This window comes from Maylandia zebra, linkage group LG20, assembly GCF_041146795.1.
Source record: "Maylandia zebra isolate NMK-2024a linkage group LG20, Mzebra_GT3a, whole genome shotgun sequence".
In the NCBI taxonomy this organism is placed as follows: Eukaryota; Metazoa; Chordata; class Actinopteri; order Cichliformes; family Cichlidae; genus Maylandia; species Maylandia zebra.
In genome coordinates, this window is record NC_135186.1 from 12,212,187 (window position 1) to 12,232,482 (window position 20,296).

General features: G+C 40.2%; 1 protein-coding gene across 1 annotated transcript in view; it reads left to right on the forward strand.

The window, feature by feature from the left end:
- The first annotated feature begins 5 nt into the window (after positions 1–5).
- calcrl2 (calcitonin receptor-like 2) overlaps positions 6–20,296 on the forward strand; it is a 40,029-nt gene continuing 19,738 nt past the window's right edge. Inside the window, exon 1 of the mRNA XM_004574948.4 lies at positions 6–122. Within this exon, the coding sequence (XP_004575005.1) occupies positions 73–122 (50 nt within the window). The 5' untranslated portion in view covers positions 6–72. The remainder of the gene's footprint in view (positions 123–20,296) is intronic.

Below are 20,296 nucleotides of genomic sequence, written 5' to 3' on the forward strand. Positions count from 1 at the left end.
CGGGGTGGTCGGGTTTGGTCACTGTTGATACAGAGACAGCATGAGACAGTTCTCTGTTCGGATCATGCAAGCATGGGGATATTTGGAGGAGAAGACAGTTTGACAGCTAACTCAAAGAAAAGGTAAGCCACAAATCTCAACATCAGGCATTAGGAACAGTCCAGGGCACGACTTATTACAATGTTTATGAGCCTTCACTTGAATTGTGGCCACACAGCGCAAGATGCAAACGTGTTGTGTCTTATGAAAAAGAAAAACTGCACCAATGCAATGCATAAGAAAAGTTACTCCATGACTGTGGAAAATCCACGATGTAGGCATGTAAATCCGATACAAGGTGTCTGTAACACGTAGTAATAATCATGCACGTTGTATTTTTTCACAAAAAATAATAGAACTATTTACGAGTATGTTTATTATGATAGAGAACAATAAGGTTTTTGTAGCTGACACTCACTGAAAGCATTTTATGCAATATTAAAAGATTCTAACATTTTTTTTCCCTTATGGGGTTTTGTATATAGGGTTCATGCAAGTTGAGGGAAGGTCACACCCTGAGCTGACTCCTTGGCTGCTACTGCTGTTGCAGTTCTAAGTAATATATGAATAGAATACAGAGGGATAAAATAGTGTATGCCATGATTATCTTCACTACTGCGAAGCACAGATGGTAGATGGTCAACATCAGGGAGTCTGCAGTGAGTCAACATAGCATGAAAAGTAAATGACATCTGACAGTAAAGATGGACAATATAGCAGTGCTTTAGTGGGAGGTGATAGTGTTTCCTGTCATTAGGAGCACTCTGAGATTCAATCAAACGCTAGATGGCTTCTAATAGAACAGTTTTTTAAAGCAGTAAGCAATGTGGGGAAGGGATTTCTGCTGAAATTGACATTGCTGTTGTAAAATCTTCACATCCTTGAGTAATGCCGGTTGATAAACTAATTACAGAACGCAAATTAAGGAAGGCATCCCCAAGTGCTCCTTTTGACATTCAGTCTGACTTAACAGCACAGAGAGTAAAATAATATAGGAAACACAGAGGTGCACACAAGCTTGCTCGAAGTTGTTCGCATCAGACTGACAAGTGCTTTGTTATTTCTCTTAGCATTTGCATTTCTCCCGGGTGATTTTCATTTCCTTCTACATGCACATTAGCAATCACTAGAAAACCTCTGCAGACTGGTAGGACCTGCTTTGAATGTGTGTGTGTTTAAAAAAAAAGAGCGATAGAGAATTACATGCTCTGTATAAGTGACTCTCACTTGTTTTATTACATTTCTATCAAAACTTTACAAGAAACTTTTATGTCAACAACAGTTTCCTGTTTTGCTTTGTGCATTTGTTTCTTATATTTGCCATTCGAATTAAGTTTCTTCAACACTGTGCTCTCGACCTAGTGTTGCCAAGGTGTAGTCATCATACCTGTGCATTCTCAGCTTTCAGACCACCTCATTGCTTGATTTCGTGTGAATGCTCTAAGATGTTTCCTGGACTTTGCATGTGCCTGTGGGAAACTTTGCACCCCTGCACTCTAGTGTGTGTCTGAGTGGAACAGCCTGCTCTTGCCAGGCAGCTATCAGTGTATTAATAGGTGTTTGAGCTGCTACTTTGGTCCCAACCCCCAACTGGCTTTTCAGTTTTCATAACACAAACAGGCCAACAAACCCCCCTGCCCGACCCCGACCCCCCCCCCCCCCCCCACTGCTACATAAAACAAAACAAGAAAATAAAAATAAAAATATGAGCTTATTTTAGGCTCAGTGGTAGATAACTGACAGTTTGGGTTGCATGCTGTATGTTAATAATAGGTGGTGAGTTGCAGGGTTTGTTGTTAGGTAGCCTAAGATGACCTGTCATTCAGTCATAGATAGGATTTTTTATTTTTTTTTAGATTGTGTTATCTATAAAACTTTAGAGATAAAGGTCATTTTAAAGGTTATTTCTACAACAGGAACCACCTTGTTGATGTCACATTTGAATTATTCCATTTTTTACATGGCTATATTAGATTTTCTTTTTCCTAGGAAGTTGAATAAGTGGAGGAAAGAAAGAACAAGACTGAGTCTGTTTATTCTCAAGGGGAAACTAAAGAAGAACTTTAGTGTGATATATGGGAAATGGGGGGGGGGGGGGGGGGGGGGGGGGGGGGGGAGAATCATAGTAGATGCTTTGGTAGTGAACATGGTGTCAGGCTGACCATATCTGGGAACTGTGTCAGGGTGTGCTTGCTCCCACGCTGGCTGATAGATGGGAAGGATGGCTAAACCTGGCATATTTACCATTTTATTAGTTTTAACTTCCCTCTGTGTCATCATTAGCCACGGGTGTTGGCAGTAATCTGTTAGGTGGGAGCGCTTGTGTTTGGTTGGATAGAGCAGTTAAGAAGATGTCAGACTTCCTCTATTCACTGGTCCGTGCTGCTTGTGCTTCTTTTATGGTCCCAGGGACAAAAAAGTATAAATAAGAAACAAAAAAGGAACCGCATGGCATAGCTCCAAGCTGCAGGAGCTATTTTTGGGTCCAGCTATGGGAACATAACCAAGCTCCCAATAAGTCATACATGGACAACATGGTGGCTGTAAATCCTGGTGCTATTGGTGGGCTGACTCTCATAAGTGATTTACAGAATCAGATAATGTTAAGAGACCACTTTCTGCACACCTTGCCGTTGTTCATAGCATCAAACAAACACAGAGCCTCAACTGTAAAGTGTATTAAATCAAACAATACGTTTTGTCTGGATCACTTTACAATGTGGAGATCATATTTCTTTGAGGTCACTCTAAGTAGAAAGCATTTGTTTTATGAAAGCGCTGTGCATCCTTTCCATCACCCCCTGCCGGTAGGTTCAAGTACCCTGTTTGACCTGTAATTAAAGCTCCTTGTGGTTATTGCATAACAGGCTCTTGTGTGTTGACTAGTTGCTGGCTCTTGTTGTTCTGCAACAGGTTAGTGGGCAGGTTTTATAAGTGACTCTCACTTGTTTACTATTGGAAATGTGTCTTCTATTCCCAAACAGCTGCTTATAAGATGTGTGAGTAGATATTGCCAGACAAAAGAAGAAAGAAGCTACCTTCACTTTGTTCCTGCATTCACAAGGGGTCTTCCTTGTAGCTCCACATTTTCAACTTGTTTTTTTTTTTTTAATTACACCAGACAAATGCAGAAATGCAAAGACCTCTGAAATTTTTCAGTTCACTTTTGATTTCTGAAGGGAGTTATCAGCCAGTGCGCACCAAAATGCCTCTGGATGCAGCTGGACAGAGATACACTCACAAAAATCTGTAAAGCACTAATTATATAAAATTATAGGTTCATTTATTCAAATAACTAATCATTAAGGAAAATACGCTTGGTATAAACTGAATACCAATCAAGTCAATTTCATTTGACCAGATTTGATCAAATTCAACATTTTACACTGTACTAATGTAACATGGGAAACTGAAATGTAATCAGATTATTTAAAGTCAGTATTTGGGGCATAAATATTTTTTTTCAGTGTACAAACAACTATAGCAATGAGTCAGCATTTCTAAACAGATCATAACATGCAGATATGACTCAGTAGCATATCAATGAAAATCTCTTTGCATATAAGGGAAAACAGAAACACGAGTCCTCAGATCGGCCTGGATCCAGGGTTAGCATTGTTACGTAATATCAGTATTAAATGGAATCAGATACAAATATGATGTGAAATGATTCAAACATAGTGACAAACAGACTGAGAATGATCTCCTAACTCTGAACCGCCATGATGCTTGTAGATGCTTTTCAAAACACATTTATCATATGGTTGAGTCTCGTGGCTCTCACTAGCTGCATCAAACAACAGACAAAATAAGGAACCATCTGCTTAGCAAGCTAAATACCTGAATGTAAAAGCAGTGTTATATGGGGGGATGCAATGGAATTGACACTATACTAGATACACTAGATATTTCCACTTTTGCCAGACTTACAAATCAAGTGAAAAACATTTTATAGGATGTGTTTTTGGAAACATTTCTGAAATTAGAAGCAAGATGTGGGGTGCTAGCGAGGTAACCTCGGGTTTAATATGAATGGTTTTTATGAAGCAGTTATTTTCAGAATATTTTCAATTCAGTTTAGTTAGAACTAGTGAGATATTCAACTCTCTTCAAAGCTAAGCGTTAAGAGGTGGCTTACTCAGAGACCAGCAAAATCATATCTTTTGCTGACAGGCAGCTTAATGAGATGTTTTTAGATATAATCTTAATTAAAACCCTAAAGACTTGTGCAGGTTGTCACTATAAGGTTGTACAGGTTTTTATTGTTAGTTGTTTAACTACTCACCATTCAACACCAACATGGTTGCAATATTAAGGACAAGTGTAATCCATGCTACATGCACACATCTAAGAAAGACATTAATTTAGTGGAACACAGAATTGTAACTACAGAGGGATCTACCTTTTTGTTAATGCAGGGGAAGTGTTATTGATAAGGCTTTCAACTTCACAACTTGGCACAGTCTGGCCAGAGCCAGCTTTTCTTCCTGGCTTTGGCTTCACCAGCTTTGTCGCTTATTCCTCATATTTGTTTAGGTTTATAGTTTTTTCCTCTTTGTGAGAAATAGAACAAGAAGTGTGCACTCTCACTCCATGTTTACAAGCTCCTGGCCACAAGTGACTGGCAAGTTGATAACCTCTGTTGTGTGACTGCACAGCATGATTAGGTTTAGTAAAGCCAGCTCATGGAAATTATTTCTGGGTTTGTGAACAGTACTGAACTATGAGTGCAGATGTGGTAAATAGACTTTCTCATCCTCCCGTTTATTAAAAAATAATAATAAAAATTATGTGACGTGTGTTATATTACTTAAGGCAAACAAATGAATCTGTAATGGTATTGATATCTCCAAACACACTCCAAATTACTGTAAACGTCTGCCTACTTGTGAGAAAAATGACCTCGGGGCTGCTGTTCAGGACTAGCTGAGCTGCTCTGTGCTGCATATAGTCTGTTTTTTCAATTAGTACCTCCTTGTTTGAAATTACGACATAGCTTATTTTTCTAGTGATGTAAGTTATGAGCAACAAAGGAGGCCTTGTTTGACCTTTCATACTGTTCATTTTTTTCTTCTTTTTTTCTGCCTGTCCCATTTGGTTCTTTAGCCGTCAGAATTGTTGTCTGAAGACCAACAAGGATACCCAATGGATCATCACGGCCTTGCTGTATTGCTCCATTTGATCAACCTTTGTTGTTGTTATTATTTATTTTATTTTATTTTCAGTTGTAACAGATGGGACAGACATGACTGAAGGATAGGAAAGGGAGAAAGAAAGATGAAGGAAAAGAAAAACAGAAGGGAAGAGGGACAGTGAGAAAGGGCACGTCACCTGTTGAGAGAAAAAGAAGAGAAAACAAGCAAAAAAAAAAACAGAGCAACATACTAAACACAACACCATCACGTTAATCTAGCTAAGTGTAAACAGCAGTAAATACTAAATATTGAATGTTGTTGTGTAGCAAGCAGGACCGACAGCGCATAATGTGCTTGGAAATAGCAGCCAATAGAGGTGTAGTTTATGTCTATGAACAGTGAACACTCGTGTGCACACCTGTGTGGATCAGCGTGCTTGTATTCAAAAGGTTTCCCCATGTAATGGTCTGCTAGAGGATGTAGAGAGCCATAGCCCCGTCCCCCAGGGCATGAAGCAGGCATGGAAGAGATCCAAGCTCCAGACATCCAGAGGCCCCAGAGTGCGAGAGGGGCATCCGTGCCACCCTCCTGGGAAGAGCTGAGGAGAGCCCCAGATGAGGGGTCACCCAGTAGCCACAGAGCAGAAGCCAGAGGGGGCTGCAGTGGCGTGCCCGCCGGCTCTGCCGGCAGCCAGCTGTGCCAGAGTGAACCGAGCCGCAGGCCCAGAGGCCCGAGGGCCCCCTTTGCCCCGGAAGAGGCCTGACCGAGCAACAGGCACCAGGCCCCGCCAAGTAGTCACTGGGAGTGAGCTGGTACATACAGTGGGGCAAAAAAGTATTTAGTCAGCCACCGATTGTGCAAGTTCCCCCACCTAAAATGATGACAGAGGTCAGTAATTTGCACCAGAGGTACACTTCAACTGTGAGAGACAGAATGTGAAAAAAAAAAATCCATGAATCCACATGGTAGGATTTGTAAAGAATTTATTCGTAAATCACGGTGGAAAATAAGTATTTGGTCAATAACAAAAATACAACTCAATACTTTGTAACATAACCTTTGTTGGCAATAACAGAGGTCAAACGTTTACTATAGGTCTTTACCAGGTTTGCACACACAGTAGCTGGTATTTTGGCCCATTCCTCCATGCAGATCTTCTCGAGAGCAGTGATGTTTTGGGGCTGTCGCCGAGCAACACGGACTTTCAACTCCCGCCACAGATTTTCTATGGGGTTGAGGTCTGGAGACTGGCTAGGCCACTCCAGGACTTTCAAATGCTTCTTACGGAGCCACTCCTTTGTTGCCCGGGCGGTGTGTTTTGGATCATTGTCATGTTGGAAGACCCAGCCTCGTTTCATCTTCAAAGTTCTCACTGATGGAAGGAGGTTTTGGCTCAAAATCTCACGATACATGGCCCCATTCATTCTGTCCTTAACACGGATCAGTCGTCCTGTCCCCTTGGCAGAAAAACAGCCCCATAGCATGATGTTTCCACCCCCATGCTTCACAGTAGGTATGGTGTTCTTGGGATGCAACTCAGTATTCTTCTTCCTCCAAACACGACGAGTTGAGTTTATACCGAAAAGTTCTACTTTGGTTTCATCTGACCACATGACATTCTCCCAATCCTCTGCTGTATCATCCATGTGCTCTCTGGCAAACTTCAGACGGGCCTGGACATGCACTGGCTTCAGCAGCGGAACACGTCTGGCACTGCGGGATTTGATTCCCTGCCGTTGTAGTGTGTTACTGATGGTGACCTTTGTTACTTTGGTCCCAGCTCTCTGCAGGTCATTCACCAGGTCCCCCCGTGTGGTTCTGGGATCTTTGCTCACCGTTCTCATGATCATTTTGACCCCACGGGATGAGATCTTGCGTGGAGCCCCAGATCGAGGGAGATTATCAGTGGTCTTGTATGTCTTCCATTTTCTGATGATTGCTCCCACAGTTGATTTTTTCACACCAAGCTGCTTGCCTATTGTAGATTCACTCTTCCCAGTCTGGTGCAGGTCTACAATACTTTTCCTGGTGTCCTTCGAAAGCTCTTTGGTCTTGGCCATGGCGGAGTTTGGAGTCTGACTGTTTGAGCCTGTGGACAGGTGTCTTTTATACAGATGATGAGTTCAAACAGGTGCCATTCATACAGGTAACGAGTGGGGGACAGAAAAGCTTCTTACAGAAGACGTTACAGGTCTGTGAGAGCCAGAGATTTTCCTTGTTTGAGGTGACCAAATACTTATTTTCCACCCTAATTTACGAAGAAATTCTTTACAAATCCTACCATGTGAATTCATGGATTTTTTTTTCACATTCTGTCTCTCACAGTTGAAGTGTACCTCTGGTGCAAATTACTGACCTCTGTCATCATTTTAAGTGGGGGAACTTGCACAATCGGTGGCTGACTAAATACTTTTTTGCCCCACTGTATCTGAGCGCCCGCAGCAGCAGGGAGGCCCCGCATCCCAGATCCCAATCGGACGGCCACACCTCCTCCCAGCCCCACCGCCCCGATGGCCAGCAGAGAACAGGGGTGTGTGAAGACCCCAAACCTCCCTCCTCTCGCTCACTACTCATGTGTAGTGTTGCTGCGTGTTGTTCTAAGGTGCAGACCTTTCATACTGTGTAGATTTATTGCATGTTTACATATTAGCATGTTAAACAAAGTTGTGACTTACAGCGAACTTGCCCTCCCATTTTACTTTGTACTCGACACCCACAAACTGAACTACAAAGGGTGACAGAATAGATGCAACATTGTTCAGTTTATAATTCTGCAAATGAACTTCCTCACCTCTCCCTACCGAACTGAGTGTTTTTATATTAAGAAGCTTTGAGAATGTTATCTGTGTCCCCCCGCTATAAAAGTCCTTTCCATATCCCTTTGTGTACACATTACAATGGCTTATTTTTAACCTGTTGGGCTCTTTAGAAGTGGCAAGGGGAGAGCAGGCAGGAAGCTGGTGCAGGATGACAGAGGATCCATCCTTCCTGTCTCCCTTCCCTCACATATTACTATGGTTTGTGTTGCCGCTCTGTGATGCCCACCCCACCCCCAGTGAAATACAAATAAATAAAAATAATGTGTGAACAGATGCACTGAGGGACACTTCCTCAGCCACAGTAGACCTGCATGGGAGAGAAGCTGTGACAGTTTGACCTACTAGATAGTGTTCGAGAGCAACTTACTGAAAGGAACTGGAAAAAACTCACTTTAAATGTTGGATATTTAAGAAACATCAAGCAGATAAGAAAACATGAGAAGCTGAGCTGAATAAAACATATAGCTGGATGGGCGGGGATGGGCGTCCAGGTACACACCGGCTCACTCCTTGGTGGCTGCTTATTGGGGCCTGGAGCCTGGGGCTCGCTCGGGCCACTTCGGGGGTGGGGTGCCCTCGGCCTCTCGGCCTGGGGCTCGGTCACTCTGGCACAGCTGGCTGCCGGCGGAGCTCACAGGCACGTCACTGCAACCCCCCTGGCTTCTGCTCCGTGGCTGCTGAGTGACCCCTCATCTGGGACTCTCCTCAGCTCTTTCTGGGACAGTGGCGCGGCTGCCCCTCTGTTGGTCTTCCTTGGTCTCTTGTGTTCTAGGGGCCTCTGGATGTCTGGAGTTTTGATCTCCTCCATACCTGCTTCATGCCCTGGAGGACGGGGCAGTGGCCCCCCCACACCCTCTAGCAGATCATTACTTTTAAAAACAAGCGTGTCCATGCTCACAGGTGTACACACGGGTGCTCACACACACAAACTACACCCTTTTTGGCTCCTACCTCAAAGCACACTGTGCGCTGTCGATCTTACGTGCTGCACAATAATGTTTAATATTTAGTATTTACTGTTATATTCCCATATATCATCGTGATGTTGTTTATTGTATTACTCTCGTTTTCTTCTGCTTGTTTTCTTTTTTCTTTCTCAACAGGTGATCCAGGTGATTGATATATGTATTTTTTTTGTCTGCTTATTTAGTTGGTTTTTGTTTTTTTTGCCCTTTATCCCCGTCCCTCTTCTCCGCTGTTTTCCCCCCCTCTTCCTTTCTCCCTTTTCTTTTCCTCATTCAAGTCTGTCCCGTATCTAGCAAGTGAAAATAAAAAATAAATAAAATAAACAATAAAAGGTGAATCAAATAGACCATTATGGCAAGGCTGGGATGGTCAATTTGGTAAAGTAAATCCGTTGGGCATCTTTCTTCGCCTTTAGACAACAATTCTGATGGCAAAAGAACTAAATGGGACAGGCAAAAACAAAAAACAAAAAACAAAAAAAAAAACCATATAGCTGGATGAGCCACAAATACCTGTTTGACTCTGTAAGCATTATTAGAAACAAAGTAAATTCATTCAAATCTAAATTTACTGTATATGAGCACTTTATTTAACAATTCAACCCTAAGAGATACAGTTACTAGTTACTTTTCTGCCTCAAGGTTTGAGTTTAAACAGTACTTTTATGAAATGTTATTAAATTAAAAGTATTCTGTGTGCACTTTGGAGTCTCTTGGTGTGGCCCTCCACAACAGGCCCAGTCATATGGCCCCTTCAGAAAATTAAATTCATACCCCTAACTGTCAAACATGGAAGAGTCATATAAGGTGCCTGAAAATGTAGACACAGTAGCTTTAGTGTTTGGGAATGATTAATGGGCCCTCCAAAGCAGTCCCAGTTTTTCATGGGACCCCATGGGAAAATAAAGTGCCCTGCAGATTAAATTCACTTTTGCTTGCGCATTGGTGAGTTAAATGAACTCAAAAAAGAGAGGTATTCAAACCAAAGCCACCACCACCCCCGCCTATTATCTTACGTCACCTCCAGGGTTATCTGGGTTATGACCCTGAAGGTTGACCTTTATGGTTGGATTCTACCATATCTAACTTCTACAGTACGTGCAACTTAAAGTCCTTCCATCCTGCAAAAAGTAAGAATGAAATGTTAACATCAACAGCACTTTATGAATATATAAGCTCAAGTATTTACAAAATGAGGAGTGTTTACACTTTTAAGTATGCTTTTCAGACAGTCACTCAGTAGTCTAAAAGACTTTTGTTAATGGAAGTTTAGGTCAATGATAGTTTTTTAAACATTTAAACAATATTGGCACTTAAATTTAACTCTAAGTACTTATTGATACATAAACAAGCTGTAGAGCTTATTAGAGCTTTGATGTGCAGAACAGTTTTCAGCTACAGTTGAAATATGGCTCACTTCCAAAAAAAAAAAAAAAAAAAAGACCTATGAAAAATCCAAATCTATGCCATCTTTCACATTTTCCAAAACTGTCCAGTGGGCTCGATTAGGGTCTTTGCTGGGCCAATTCTGGCCCCCAGGTCTTGTGTTTGACACCCCTGACCTACAGTATAAAAGCAGATATTACATGACCACTATGACTGTTCTCTGGTGTCTGACCAGTATAAAGCTGGTATGATGGTGAAAACTGGGTGAAAAAAAGCGTCACTCTCCATCACTCTAAGTGACATTTCCTTCTTGAAGCAAATCCTGTAACTCAGCAGTTACATGCTGAAACATATTTGGAAGACTTATATTAATAAATTATCTAAATAGTATACGTGTATAACATGATCAAAAAAAAAAAAAAAAAAAAAAAAGAAATATGGCTTGTAAATAAATATCAAGGCCAGTTTTTCTTTTTCTTCCCTCTGGTTCTCCATGGTGTTTGTGGTATTTTATCTTATCACTGATAAACTCTCTCTTATCCAGTGGAGTGCATTCATTGTTGCTTTGAGTGGCATTTATTTTAGTTATCTAACAAAGAAGAGTTTTTAATTACACAGTCCTTTTTTCTGTTATGTTGCTGACAGCAGCGTGAGAATTCCAGCCAGCTATTTGCTCTTAGGCCTGTTAGTTTTTAAATTGGTTTTTCATAATTAATTTAAGCTTTCAGTCTGAGCTTTTGTTCTTTTATATATACCCATGGGGTCTGGATTTTCTCAAACTAACTGCATTCTTCCCAAAATAACTTTCTCGAGTTACTGCTTTTAAGGCAAAAATGCTTTTTTCCCCTACAGTTGAAATTCCTTTAACCCTGCAAAAATGCAATACTGCAATTGATAACACATGTGCTAACAATAATATTCTATTTTAGTTTATACAAAATTAGCCATTGTGCAATTATGCAATAATGACCACTAGGGTCAGTGGAGGAAAAAAAAAAGTTGTTTTATTTCACAGCAGCATCTGCAGTCCATTTTACTGAGTAAAAGAACCAATAAAGCTAATTCTGGGACAGCAAAAACAAAAACATTTGGATTTCTTATTAGTTCCGGCTGGTGAGCTGTAGTACAGACCATATAGTCATGCAAAAAAAACAAGTATGTCCCATGAAAATTATAGGAATTTCTTTTTAACCAATTTTTTTTTTTTGCTTTTCTGAGCAAGAAGCAAACATTTTATCAAAATTGATAGTCTAAGATAAGATAAGATAAGATAAGATAAGATAAGATAAGATAAGACTTTATTGATCCCACGGCAGGGAAATTTGTTCTACCTTCAAGCAAGGAAAAATGTGCACTTTCATTCATTTATTAATCAAAAATATCAGCAGATGTGACATAGGCTTCTGATGGAGGTTACATTAATAATAAAAATGATAACTTTATTTATGAAGCGCTTTTAAACAAAGTGCTGAACAGCTATTTGAATATTTAAAAAAAGATAAGTGAATAAAAGCAATACAAAAAACATTACAATTTAAAAACTGATAACAATTTAAAAACTAATAGGCATAAAATTAAGACGCATAGGATCAGGTGACCAAGTAGGTCTTTAACTTAGCTTTAACCCTTTCATGCATGAATTATGACAACCTCAATCAGGATTTTTTTTATTAAGTACTTTTATTCATCTTTAGGCATGAAAAAATATTTTTGAACTTCATTTTTTAAAATATGTACTTTTCAAAGAGTTGGTTACATGTCCACTTAGGTGCACAACATACGTTTTGACTTATGAATTTGACACATCAGTGTCCAGTGTAGTGGTTTATGTGCAAGTATATCAACACTGACACAAATACAAGAAAACAGCTGTCCACAACGATAGCTGTCCACTGTAGTGGCCACTATGCGTGACATGGTTAAAGCCTTGTAGGTGAGCAACAGGAACTTAAAATCTGCTCGAACCTGACAAGGCAACCAGTGAAGACATTTCAGTACTGGGGTAATGTGCTCAAATTTCACAATTTTTGGCTAAAATCCAAGCAGCTGCGTTTTGTACCATCTGTAAATCTGTAAACCTCTAAAACCTTTTTTTGGTAACCCAGAAAGAAGAGTGTTATAATAATCAATGCACAAACACACAAATGCAGTCTTCTCCTGGTTTCAAACACTTGAACTTTAACAAGAGTTACCTGCAGATCCAGTGATGAAAGTTTGGAGTTCTTTAAACAGACTGAATTTGCTGGGGAGCCGAGTCAGACATTTAAAAGCTATGTCTTTTGTTAACGACCTTCCTCACTGTGAAATGATTTATATAAATTAATTGGATTTTTTTTTTTTTTTAAACCCTGGCTAAAAAGTTGTAGTTGCTATCTACAGCCACTGGATAACATGTTTGTTAGTTCAAGTGATAATACCAGTCATGTCTCTATTACATATTATTTGAGACTGTATGACTTGTACATCACCTACCCACATAGCAAAATTGGTATGGCCCCGATCTGGCCCACACAATGTTCTTATACATGGCCCACATACCGCAAAGAATAACAGCCCTTTGGTGGCCCAGATCTGGTTTGCCAGAGGTGGCCCACACATGGGCCAGCACAAGACCAGTTGCAGACACACTGGTGGTCCTTTGCTGGCCCATGTGTGGATTACCTCTGGTAAACCTGATTTGGGCCACCAAAGGGCCGTCATTCTTTGCGGTATGTGGGCCATGTGTAAGTTGTGTGCAGCCAAGGGCCAGTTGCAAACACACTGCTGGCCCTGTGCTGGCCCAGATGTCAGCCTAATGTGTACCTTAATCAAGCCATGTAATAACAACATGTGCTGGAACATAATAGTGCAAAAGTAACATGACAAAACTGTTCAGACAGTGAATGGACTGATTCATATATAGCGCTCTTCTACTCTCCCAGATTACTCAAAGTACTCTATACAACATTCCACATTCTCCCACTTTCTCTAGACTGAGTGCTTTCTAACTATATTCATACACAGACTTGCAGACTAGAGGAGCCAGGGATCAAACCACTAACCTTCCGATCAGTAGGTGGCCTGCTCTACCTCCTGAGCTACAGCCACCCACTGGTGCAGAGAGTAAACCGTCACTAGGTTTGGGATATAGTGTACACTCACAAACTTGTCAAATCTGCATTTGAAACGTTGGCTACCATAGCAGTATAGTATTGCAACATGGCATTTAGGTCTTCTGACTAAAATAGGAAAATAGGAAGATAAATAGTGCCATCATTGCCAGACCTGGCCCACATCTGGTTGACATACACCCTGCCATGACACCAGTCAGTCAGAAGTGCCAGCTTGATGCCGGATCCAGGGAAGACCTATTTTCTATGGGCCTGGGCCACATACACCAAACCACAATCGGGCCAGATGTGGCATGCCATCGCATAAACAGTGGCATCATTGCCAAACCTGGCCCATATCTGGATGACATACGTCTTATCATGCCAGAAGTCAACCAGCAGTGCCGGCTTGATACCAGATCCAGGCCAGACCTGCTTGCTATGTGGGTAGAGGTGACTGGCGTTGTGTTTTGGCACTACAGGGAGTGCAGAATTATTAGGCAAGTTGTATTTTTGAGGAATAATTTTATTATTGAACAACAACCATGTTCTCAATGAACCCAAAAAACTCATTAATATCAAAGCTGAATGTTTTTGGAAGTAGTTTTTAGTTTGTTTTTAGTTTTAGCTATTTTAGGGGGATATCTAAAGCCACAACTGTTTGACTGTTTGGCTCAATGGTCAAAGAATAGCTGATATTGTCTAAACAAAGTGTTAAACTGCTCACATTTTTTTGTGAAAAAAATGAAACAATATTTTTCCTTTAGTGAACAGCACTTATCCTTGAAAGAGTAGTTGTCAAACAGCTAACAGATCATCTGCAGAGGAATGGTTTATTTGAAGAGTTTCAGTCAGGTTTCAGAGTTCATCACAGCACAGAAACAGCTTTAGTGAAGGTTACAAATGATCTTCTTATGGCCTCTGACAGTGGACTCATCTCTGTGCTTGTCCTGCTAGACCTTAGTGCAGCATTCGATACTGTTGACCATAATATCCTATTAGAGCGATTAGAACATGCTGTAGGTACAGGGAGTGCAGAATTATTAGGCAAGTTGTATTTTTGAGGAATAATTTTATTATTGAACAACAACCATGTTGTCAATGAACCCAAAAAACTCATTAATATCAAAGCTGAATGTTTTTGGAAGTAGTTTTTAGTTTGTTTTTAGTTTTAGCTATTTTAGGGGGATATCTGTGTGTGCAGGTGACTATTACTGTGCATAATTATTAGGCAACTCAACAAAAAACAAATATATACCCATTTCAATTATTTATTTTTACCAGTGAAACCAATATAACATCTCCACATTCACAAATATACATTTCTGACATTCAAAAACAAAACAAAAACAAATCAACGACCAATATAGCCACCTTTCTTTGCAAGGACACTCAAAAGCCTGCCATCCATGGATTCTGTCAGTGTTTTGATCTGTTCACCATCAACATTGCGTGCAGCAGCAACCACAGCCTCCCAGACACTGTTCAGAGAGGTGTACTGTTTTCCCTCCTGGTAAATCTCACATTTGATGATGGACCACAGGTTCTCAATGGGGTTCAGATCAGGTGAACAAGGAGGCCATGTCATTAGTTTTTCTTCTTTTATACCCTTTCTTGCCAGCCACGCTGTGGAGTACTTGGACGCGTGTGATGGAGCATTGTCCTGCATGAAAATCATGTTTTTCTTGAAGGATGCAGACTTCTTCCTGTACCACTGCTTGAAGAAGGTGTCTTCCAGAAACTGGCAGTAGGACTGGGAGTTGAGCTTGACTCCATCCTCAACCCGAAAAGGCCCCACAAGCTCATCTTTGATGATACCAGCCCAAACCAGTACTCCACCTCCACCTTGCTGGCGTCTGAGTCGGACTGGAGCTCTCTGCCCTTTACCAATCCAGCCACGGGCCCATCCATCTGGCCCATCAAGACTCACTCTCATTTCATCAGTCCATAAAACCTTAGAAAAATCAGTCTTGAGATATTTCTTGGCCCAGTCTTGACGTTTCAGCTTGTGTGTCTTGTTCAGTGGTGGTCGTCTTTCAGCCTTTCTTACCTTGGCCATGTCTCTGAGTATTGCACACCTTGTGCTTTTGGGCACTCCAGTGATGTTGCAGCTCTGAAATATGGCCAAACTGGTGGCAAGTGGCATCTTAGCAGCTGCACGCTTGACTTTTCTCAGTTCATGGGCAGTTATTTTGCACCTTGGTTTTTCCACACGCTTCTTGCGACCCTGTTGACTATTTTGAATGAAACGCTTGATTGTTCGATGATCACGCGTCAGAAGCTTTGCAATTTTGAGACTGCTGCATCCCTCTGCAAGATATCTCACTATTTTTGACTTTTCTGAGCCTGTCAAGTCCTTCTTTTGACCCATTTTGCCAAAGGAAAGGATGTTGCCTAATAATTATGCACACCTGATATAGGGTGTTGATGTCATTAGACCACACCCCTTCTCATTACAGAGATGCACATCACCTAATATGCTTAATTGGTAGTAGGCTTTCGAGCCTATACAGCTTGGAGTAAGACAACATGCATGAAGAGGATGATGTGGACAAAATACTCATTTGCCTAATAATTCTGCACTCCCTGTATATAAATAAAACTGAACTGAATTGAATATATTTTGCTACAATATCACTGATCATGAAGAACTAGATTCAATAATGAATTAAATCTATTCAGTAAGGACTGGGGAAGATCTAAACTCTTACTCTACAATAGGGGATTTTAGCAAACACAGTAAAACAGGGAAAACAGTGCTATACAGGACATACTGACCACACTACAGAAACACTATTTCTCAGAAACAGTTACCTCAAAAGACCGGAATGCAGTGATGTTATGAGACATGCTGTGTCTCTCGTAGTTCCCCCCTAATTGGAAGTCTTCTTGTATCTTCTGCTGATAACATCACCACTGCTTCTCCTGCCTACACATGTTGCACATGTAACTTCATGATGAAAATGACCACTCTTTGAATGCTGTCAAACTGGCATTGTGGAAACTATAGGACGTCACAACTGATTTAAAGAAAAAGGCAGTTTGAGAAAAAGTAGGCGTTTAGGGAGCTTGTCAGTAAATAGCTCGATTCAGATGGAATTGACTTGATTCGTCTCATTTTTGGAAAAGAGCGTCCGTTCACACTGAAAGATAAAATAGGAGCCAGGTTTAAGAACTGTGAGACTATAAAACTAAATATACTGTTCAAATTAAAATGGTCATGTAAATGAAATAACTAAATGAAATATAATAATATTAGCTGGATAGACATAGTTCAAGATAAATATAAAACAGTGTGTGTCCAAAAGGCAAAGGATAAATCGTAAATGGACTAGTATTAGTAAATGGACTGGATATAGTCCTTTCTAACGTATAAGTACCAGTCCAAGTACCAGGAGGTTGATGGGAAATTTGCTATGGTTATGTCCAGCTGGAGAAATTGTGTACTGATCCTGTAGATAGTGTGTTGTGTCCTGATTCATTTAACCCATTTAACTGTAGTTTGTTCCTGTAAGTGTTTCGTGATTCCCGATCTAGTACGATTATTGTATTCCTGATCCAAATGTTCTTCGGGATTGTGCCAATGTTCGTCATAGCTACAAATCAAGCTATCACTGATGCTCTTACAAAAGACCTGCAGAATTCTTTCGATGACTGTATATTTTTACATTTTTCACCCCCAGAAAATGTAGGCACTCTTGGCTTTTTTTGCAAAGATGACCTCACCGATTTAAGGTGTAATCCATTCCTTCAAAAATGGAAATCTACAACAATTGTATTGGTTTTAGAAGCGCCAAGGTCAAGCTTTTTCTCCCCTGGGCCCTGGATAATGCAGGAGAGCTCAAGGGGTCCTTTATGTGGGCCACAATCTTCAGTATGTTGATGTGGTTTTGATGCCTGCTGTATCTGAAGAACAGCAACCATTTCAAAGCTCCTCATTACAAGAAGTGTTAAAGCTACAGGGTGGTGGTTTTCTTGTGGGCAGGATTGTTCTTCTTGTGTATTTTGTGCAAAAACATTCCAGTGTGGTGATATTCAAACACTGGAAGGAAATGAAAGGGTGGAACACAGGCCAAAGAAACATAGCACGGTTGTTGTTATTGTTAAGCTATCTCTACATTATCAATATTTTTCTCTGACTTTTTGCTTAATACGGGCCACTCCAGTCAGACTCCCATGTTTCTGTTTCTCATGAACTATCAAGAGGTACAGTTTGTACTTTTTCAGATGTAGACATATTTATGTTCTGCCTTCCAGAAAGAGGGAAAGGGACGATTTATTAGAGTCACTTTGGTTTAACAAAAATAATGAGAAACAATTCTGTTTAAGGAGAGAAAAAGTCTTTAGCAATAAAGGCTTCTCACAATACCACAGATGACTGATCCTTTTTTTAAAGCATTTTATGACCTCAGAACATCAGGATCCTGGTATGTTTCTTCATTTTCTATTCCATAAAACGTGTTAGGTTTTATTGTTAGGTCGCTCCTTCTTTTAGAGTCTGACAGTTTATCTTAATCAGAATTCATTTGCCAAAATCACTTGTGAAGTAGCAGTTTGGCCTAATTACTTCAAACCTCGCCATCCACTGAAAACATCACCTTGAGTTCTGTGGTTGCCAAGAAAGGCTACAGCATCTGACACGTGTTTGGACTCATGTTAGTATTTCCTGTTATTAGCACTTCCAATAGGTGATGACTCTCTGCATTATTACTAGTGTGAGGCTGCTACATGTGGTGAACTGGTGGCCTTGATTTGTTTTTACAGCTGTTACCAGACAAGCAAGCAATGCATACCAGTTTGACAGTGACCGCTGTCAGACCATCTAAACATCTCACTAGGGAAAGAAAGAAAGAAAGAAAGAAAGAAAGAAAGAAAGAAAGAAAGAACTCTATTAAAGGAATGCACTGAGCTATTGGAAAAAGCCTGACCTATACTGAAGTTTAGTTGCTGTTATGTAATTTTGCTAATGTTTTTATTTTTATTTTAAAATTAAAATTTTAAAATAGTGCTTTTAGTGCTTTTGTCACTAGTTCAATAATCATATACATGTCAATCTAATTCCAATTAAATTCAGTTTTATTGAGATATGATATTGGAGAGAAGACCCCAACATTCAAATAATCCCTTATGAGCAAGCACTATGTGGAGCAAGCCTTCCTTTTTAACAGGAAGACACTTCCAGTTAAAAGGTCATTATTCCAGGATCATCAGCCTGGAAGGAAGTTTTTCCAAGATCAGGATCAGCCTCATGGAGGACTGTAATGTGAGCAACTAGTGGATCACGTGATCCACAGTAACAGTAAGCTTTATCAAAAAGTCAAGTCAAGTTAGTTTATTTCGACAGCACATTTAAACAACAGACATTGACCAAAATGCTGCACAACAGTAAAATCAAAATCAATCAATCAATCAAAAAAGAAAACAATACAAATGAAGGATAAAAAAATAATAATAAAAATAAATTCATAGCAACTTTCATAAATACTAAAAATGAAGATAGTAAAAGAAAAAGAGACACAGTGGGGAAAATAAAACAGAAGCTGGCCTGAAGCTGGGAAATGAGAAGAAGAATGTTTAAAGTTGGGAATTCAAGATTGGTAGTTGGGTAGATGACCTAATCTGAGGAGGGATCTGCCCGATAAAAAATAAACTTTGAAACCTAATCTTTAAAGTATTTAATTTAATTCAGGTTTATTTGTTTAGCCCCAGCTCACAACAACAACACCTTAAGGCAATTTATACTGTAGGGTAAAGACGTACAGTATCAATGGGGAAATGATAACCTGTGAGAAAACAGTAGGTGACGGTGGAAATTAAAAGCTCCCTTTTAACAGGAAGAAACCTCAAGCACAATCAAGGTCAGAGAGGCGGGCGTCTTTTACCACGATCTGTTGGGTTTGAGAGGAAAGAGAAAAGAAAAGGATAAGTAGTGTATGAGCAGAAAAGTAGAGAGGATGTCTGCTTCCTGAAGTCAAACTGAGGGTTGATTTCACAGGTGAGGAGCCTGACAGATGAAGGCTTTAATTTTGGAAAGTCAAGGAACCACAAGAATGCCTTAACAGACTTTTAATTATTTTTTATAAGAAAAAAACCTCATCTGTGGAAAACTGATCATTCAAGTATAAATATGGTGGTAAATCACAGCACAGCTGATTAAAACCAAAGCCGTGTCTTAGGTCTACTAATCAGGGCAAGTTACTGAACCACCATGTAGTGGCAATGAGTGCGCGTGTGCTGGACAAAATGCACCAAAAGGGCATAGAAACTGCTCCGTGTATGTGTGTGGATCTTTTGGTTTTACAGTGTAAATATTTGAGCGCTGGGTAAGTGTAGACTAGTGCAATATAAATATCTATCCAAGTAAGCCATGCAACACAAGAAAAGCATAGGGACTTGACCCACATCAGTATCTTCTCAGCTATTACGCTACTCTGCTACATGTACTGCAGACGGTGCTGGGACTTTTAATAAACATGGTCAAAATTTGGAGATTGTTTGGAGATTGACAGCATAGTGACTTATAAAGTAAAATTTCTTAATATAATGGTGTGGAAAGGTTAACTAAATTAGGGGGGAAACTTATGTTATTGTTGTTATTTTACACAGTATTAGTGATACTGTCCCAGCTGACCTGCTGTAATGGTGCTCAGAGCTACAGTATAAAGACTCATTGTTTTCTTCATGAACCAGGTTATTGTAAGCTGCATGTGCTGATGCTTTGTCAAAGTGATGTGTTTTTTTATGTCTGCACTCAGTACGACTTTTCTTTTTTTAAACACTGTTTGAATCTCTGAGTTCAAACACTGGTCAGCAGTGATTCCCAGCTTTTTTTCATAGCCGTAAAAGAAAAGCAGTCACAATAT